We start from the raw sequence: 6,946 nt of genomic DNA on the forward strand, positions 1-6,946 counted from the left end.
CGTCCCTCGTCAGTCTGTAATTACTGTAATTAATTTAATTTAATTTAAGTAATTTACCGTCAAGTCGTTTATTAATAAAGCCCGAATAATTAACTTTGCGATAAACCAATACGACCTCCATTCCGCGTTATCCTAAGTGTAAAATTGTTTATGCTATAAACAATCATGTTGAAATAGTACTAAACACAATACAAAACTGTACATTTGCAATTATTTTGTGTATGAAAATGTGCAGTGCAACACTAATCCAAGTAATTCGTTTATTCCTTGGTAAGTTATTTCGTGGTCATAACTCTTTTTCTTAACCTTCACTATCCAATTTAGCCATCCAAATAGTGCACAGCTTCAGTTTTTATCAAAGTAATATCACAAAACGCGAAGTCGAGGAATGTCCAAGGTAATGTAAACACATAATCAGTGGCACAGTTAACAAAAAAATTCAGTAACACTTTCGCGTGCAAATCCGGCGAATGCATCGACGAGGACATGCAATGCGACGGCGGCGTCGACTGCAAAGACGCCAGTGACGAAAGCAACGCCTGTGCCAGGATCAAGTAAGTGTAAAAACGCCCAAACTCTCCAAACAAATTAAAAAGCTGTCCAATTTTTGCGTTTCGTTGCGACTACGGTGCGTGCATTTTTCCAAACCTGGAGTGCGACGGGAAACCCGACTGTCGAGACGGCTCCGACGAAAAGACCCCCAAATGCCAAATCATCGACGAAACGTCCCCAATCTGCAGGTAAATCACCGAGAAAGTATGACAAAAAATTGTAAAAACTCGTTTCAGGAGCAACGAATTTCGATGCAGTTCTGGCGAATGCATCGACGAGGATAACAAATGCGACGGAATTGCACAGTGTTCGGACCGGTCGGACGAAATCAGAGCCACTTGTTGGAACCTGCGGTGTCCGAGTTACAGCTTCAAGTGCAAATATGGGGCTTGTGTTAGCGGAAACGCGGAATGTAACGGCAAGATTGAGTGCCCGGATGGGTCCGATGAGGACCCCAATATCTGCAAAAACAGCACAGTGGTGGTAACCCCGACCCCGCCACCCGTGGTAACCCGACCTGGAGCGAGGGGTCGGTGCGTTTTGCCGAACCATCCCGAGTTCGGAAAATGGAAGATTTTCGGGCCGGACAACTTGTCCCCTGGGGCCACGGTGAATCCAGGGACGATTTTAAATATAGTCTGCCAAAATGGCTACAAACTGGAAGGGAATTCGGTGATTTATTGCGCGAATGGGCAATGGACCGAGAATATTGGAGTTTGTCTAAGTAATTTAGTTTTGTGTTAAGGTTGGTCCTGATGGTCTCTTTCAGAATTGTGTTCACCTTTGTCAAGTACCAAAGTCATGACGGTCACTTGCACTTATCCCAATAATAAAGGGGAAGGGAACTGTACCAATGCAATTGATGGTACTCTTGCAAGGTTCAAGTGTGAACCACTCTACGAAGATCCAAACTTGCAGAGAATTCCAGGACGGGTTTGTCGCGATGGTACCTGGGACAACAGCTCACCTGAGTGTGTACCAGGTCAGGTTCCAATAGTAATTTACTTACACGTAAACTTGAATATTAATATAGACAGTAAGAACAAAGATCCCGATCGGATCATATTTCCAACATGATGTACCAAATATTTTAATAAATATCTTAAGACCAATTGCTGATTTTCCATGCATTACGCGAATCCGTAGTGAAAGAAAATAATACACAGAAAAATAAGCTACGGATTCGCGTGATTTTAAATAGTAACCCAATAGTAGCCTTCACTAAACATTTCAAATTCTTGTTTTAGTTTGTGGGCAGAAATCGGTCGAGGTGCAGAAACTGATCGTCAACGGCAAGACAGCGAAACGAGGAACGTACCCGTGGCAAGCGGCTTTGTACACCCGCGACAAGAAGGAGTTAATTTGTGGCGGATCTTTGATAAAACTGAATATGATTATCACAGCTGCGCATTGTGTGACCGATCAACAGGACCGAGCGCAGCCTCTTCCCAAAGAAAACTACATCGTTGCGTTGGGGAAATACTACAGGAAATTTGATGATCCACGCGATTCCAAAGAAGCGCAATTTTCGGAGGTAATTTTTCAAATCCTCTAACGAATCGCACTTAATTATTGCTTTGTAACAGCTGAAAAAAATAATTGTCAATGAGAAATACGGCGGTCCGATACAAAATTTCGGTTCGGATATCGCTCTCCTAATCACTAGCACTGTTTTTGTGCCGTCACTAAGAGTACAACCTGTTTGCATGGACTGGAATCTTGAATGCAAAATAGGGGAAGACCAAGTTTACGGTTATGTAAGCAAATGGGTGGAAGTCGGGTGTAACACTAAGGGTTATTTAACAGGTGACTGGTTGGGGGTATACAGTTGAGGGCTCCAACCCGTCCGAGGAGCTGAAGGAGCTGAAAGTTCCCCTTATTCCTGAATCCAAGTGTCAGAAAGACTTACCACTTGATTACATTAGGTACTACACTTACGATAAGTTGTGTGCCGGCTACCTCAACTCAAGTAAGGAATATCGGATAAAAATCTGTGATAATAATTATTTACGTTGTAGATACTTCTGTTTGTCGGGGCGACAGTGGTGGAGGTTTAGTCGTAAAACGCAATGGTGACCGATTTTACCTCACTGGAATTGTAAGTCTTTCCCCGACTTCACCACGGGATATCGACGGCTGTGATAGTCAACAGTACGGACTTTATACGAAAGTTGCATGTCATACGCAGGACTTTATTTTGAAAAAAGTGACAGAGTATGGAATAAACGCGCGCTAAAGTGAAGCGGTAATTTTTTATAATAATAAAATTGTAAATATATTTCCCGGAGATTATTTTTAATATATTTTAAACCTTGTTTAGTCTAATTCGAAGAATAAATTGTTGTATTCACCTCGTTTTTGTGTAAATCGGTAAATAAATAACTATTTGTATTTTAATTTCACAAAGAGAACTTTTGTGCAACTCCTTTAGTAAATTTTTAGGAGTTGTATTGGCAGTGCTGGGTTAGGTGTCACTGTAATTTAGTTGTGATCTTTCAAGTCAAGTCGCTTATTGATAAAGTCCAATAATTAACAGAATTAGGAGGAAATAGTTTGAACATATTTTGATGAGTTAAACTAAACAAAAATAGAAAGTAGAAAAAATAGTATATTACACTTGTTTTATATGACTTAATTGAGGCACTTATTCTATTCGAGCACTCCTTCGTTGTGCTCCACAACCATTCGTGCCACAATAGAACGTCTTATAAAATGGTATAATAATACTATTGCACAATATAATGGTTGTACTTGGATATTGCTTTTTTTAAAACGTATTGACCGTTATTTAATTTTTTATTTATTGTTTTCAAAAACTCAGCTTTTTTGATATCATCACTGTTGGTAAATTTGTAACTTTGAATACTATGCTCTAGTTCACTCAGTTTTAATTTTTTTTAAAGTGCTGCTTAAGGCACGAGGTTCAATATTGTTACTTATTATTAACTCACTAAATTCTCAGCTAGGTATTTTGTTCGCCTTTTTAGTTTGTTTTACTCTAAGAAAATCACTAATAGTAAGTTTGGCACTTTTATTGTTTTAATTGATCAACAAAAACCAAAAATATCAAATTTGAACTTCTTAAATGATACCAACAGTGTAATAAGACTTCGTAAATAAGTGAGATTTGTTTAACCTAACAATTAGATTCGTAAATTTCTTGAAGCAATCGTTTTATAAAAGAAGAATCATTTCTTTGTTTTGCATAATATAAGCAGGGTGGGCAGTCGCTTGGGCAAGGAGTATTTTGGTTGGGCGTTTGCCCACCCGCGCTCACCCCTAGCGCCGCCACTGCTTATTGAAATAAATAAATACTGTAGAAAGCACAATAAGCAAGCATTTTTTGAATGGGAATGTGAAATACTGAAGATTCCTTTACTTTTTCTAATAGATAGGTATAAATAAATTTTTCGTTAGAATTGATTCTGATTCTGATTTTTTTACAGATGGCATTTTTGTAGTTTTGAAACAGCTAATAGTTGTCCATGTTTTTTTTACTCTGTAATTTTTGTAATAAAACATTTTGACACTAAGAATTTTTGTAAAGTCATTCGCTAACGCTCATTCGTGTTTTAAACAGTATTGATTTCATTAACAAATTATTAAATAACTATAATTAATTTTGATTATAAGAAATTGTAGAACAGTTCTGAAAAAATTCGCATGCATATAGGGTGACCAAGCGTACTATTTTTTCTGGATATGTCCTTTTTTAAAGGTCTTTGTTCCTGTTCGGTATCTTTTTTTTTGAATTAATAAAAAGTTCCTTTTTCCTGAATTTTACAATTTCATCGTCCATCAATTTTTAATAAATAAATGCTTTATAAGTTGAATCGCTTGGAGATTGACGTCTAAAAGAAATTAGATTTTTGTGTCGATTAGTCGATTACCTACATTTGGACAAGCATTTGTATGAGATTTTTATTTTTATCAACTAATGTTCTGTTTTACATTTTACGATTTGTTAGTTGGAAATAAAGAGTTTATTAATTAACAAAAAATACGTTACATTATTGCTATTCAGAAAAGTGTGACTGCCTCTCCTCTTTTTTTCCTTGCATTTTTTTGTGTCTTCTTTTTGTTATTTTCAAATATAGTCACCCTACATGGTTATTAGTCTATGGGCGGTTTATAGAAGCGTCATTAAATTAATTCGCGATTAATACGTGATTAACTGATCACATGACCAAATTAAAAACATTTGGTTGGTTTATTAGCGTTGTTAACTTTTAACAACGAATTAAAATTTAATGAAGCTTTCTGTAAACCGGCTTTATGGTTATTAGTTTTTAGTCACAGCAAAAAATGCTTTTAGCAGACTTTGTACATATAAATATTGGGTTTCATGGAATCCATTAAAAGGAAACTATAAATTGAGTTAAATTTGTAACTGTTAGCACCCATCGGAAGAAGGTTTTCGGCAAAAATATCTTTATTAGTTTGATTAAGCAAACACCTAATAAATAGACGGGTTGTATTTTTTTAATCATATTTTTAGTTTAATCGTATTTTTTTACTTAGTTGTTGGTTTATGAGTTTTAAGAAGTTTTTAATAGTTTGAATGTATATTATAGAAAATTCACGATGAGTAATTATAGATAAAGATTGAATAGTAAACGATACAGAAAAATGTCAGCGACAACGTAATATTATAGAGAAAAAAGTGTAAAAATGGCTACGCCTTTTGGAAAGCAAAAACTTTTTAATAGATACAAGGTGATTTTTTAATACATATCTTAAAGAAAATAAAAGACTTTTTTAAAGTTTAATGCATGTTTGGTAACATTAGAAAAACGTTTTTCAGGTTTTTTAATTTAATTTTAACTATCTTGTATTTTTAGAGAACTTATGCTAGAACTGGGTGTGCTATTTCATTTAACAATTATCACTAACATTTTTCGAGCAGTTTATGTAGTTTAGCAGTTGATTATGTGCTTTAAATTTTTCTAAAGTACGACATAAAATGTTCCCCTGTCAATAAAAATAATCTTCTTTCGGGGTTTGTAAATTTTTTCTTATTTTCTGAATTTAGCCAATATTGTTTTTTTTAAGAAATGTCATAGGCAAGGGCGGCCAAAATTAAGTAGCCCGGGGGGAATGAACTTAAATATGACACTGAATTTGATACAAATTAAAAGCACAGTAAATAATAAATAATCCGTAGAAGTATTAAGAGGCAGAGTAAATACAATCTGTCTATAAATGAATGTAGGATCGTAGTAGGTATTAAAAGTTTGCCGCTTTTTTCAGAAAAAACGGACAATGTTAGGATACCCTTTCAAGCGAAATTGTGAAGATTGACTAAAGCAATATTTCATGGTAACAATAAAGTTGGGGACAGAAAATGATTAGTCTGCATCTTTACCCAAAGAAACCCTAATTTGCATTTTATTGCAGACTAATCATTTTCTGTCCCTAACTGGATTGTTGTCATGAAATGTTACTTTAGTCAATTTTCACTATTTCGCTTGGAAGAGAATATATGAAAAATTTGGTTGTACTGGTTGCCTGAATAGATAAAAATTGGTGTTTTTCAGAACTTTCTTAGAAATAAAATAATTAAATGCCGCAAATTCAAATTTCAGAACCATGTGAGATCCTACACTCTTATACATACAGGGCTTTCATTTCGAAATTCGATAGTCTAAATATTTTTTTATTTTAGGAAATGTATTTTCGAGTAAAAAGGGGTTTATTATTAAAAGGGAAATTTCAAAATTAATTCACATTAAAATGTAACATTAGGATTTTATATCTTTGCTACTAGTTACTCTTTTTTAAATTTTTTTGGAAAACAGTGGAAAACTCTCATCTAACACTAAAAGGAAAAATATGTCTATGTGTTTGAGTTAGGGGTGATTTATTTTTAAAATATAAAATTTCCATTTTTAAGCCATTTTCATTCAAATAATACTGAACATTTATCTTTTATTGTGTAAACAGGACTTGGATACTGTGAATATACGATTTTTTTACTGACACAGAATATGTCGAAATTGTCGAGGAAATTGTTTGCTTGTTAGTCTCCCATAAAACATCCTGAATTATTGACTCAAGCTGTTTAAATAACAATAACATTTCTAAAAAATGCCAATCAACTTTTTGTGGCAGCAAATTCATCAATAATTAATAATAGAATGTTAAAAAATCGATAAACGCAAGGTTCGGTTTAATAATACTTAAATTATTGTTATTATCATAGTCACATTTCCTGCTTTCCTTCGATTTTAAATCAATAAATTTGCAATTAATATTTAGGACTGAAAGTTGCATTTCAGTCTAGTAAATAAAACTAGTACATCGACACCTACGCTCAAATTGACTTTTAATTGTAGGAAGTTTAAAAAATGCTTTTTCGGGTAATAGATTGCAATTTTGGAGTAAATTGGACACT

At 34.3% G+C, this 6,946-nt stretch overlaps 1 protein-coding gene across 2 annotated transcripts; it reads left to right on the forward strand.

Moving 5' to 3' along the window:
- The first annotated feature begins 81 nt into the window (after positions 1-81).
- LOC659559 (modular serine protease) lies at positions 82-2,902 on the forward strand. 2 transcript variants are annotated; one of them, XM_965852.5, is made up of 10 exons: positions 87-270; positions 325-397; positions 444-554; positions 597-740; positions 789-1,276; positions 1,322-1,534; positions 1,800-2,086; positions 2,139-2,309; positions 2,359-2,521; positions 2,571-2,902. In XM_965852.5, exons 1-10 carry the CDS (start codon positions 222-224, stop codon positions 2,786-2,788), a joined length of 1,917 nt encoding a protein of 638 aa, XP_970945.2. In that variant the 5' UTR covers positions 87-221; the 3' UTR covers positions 2,789-2,902. The 2 variants fall into 2 exon arrangements, with proteins under 2 accessions (XP_064212353.1, XP_970945.2); XM_064356283.1 differs by lacking the exon at positions 2,139-2,309 and having other exon boundaries at positions 82-270.
- Positions 2,903-6,946: the final 4,044 nt, after the last annotated feature.

This window comes from Tribolium castaneum, chromosome 4, assembly GCF_031307605.1.
Source record: "Tribolium castaneum strain GA2 chromosome 4, icTriCast1.1, whole genome shotgun sequence".
Classification (NCBI taxonomy): domain Eukaryota; kingdom Metazoa; phylum Arthropoda; class Insecta; order Coleoptera; family Tenebrionidae; genus Tribolium; species Tribolium castaneum.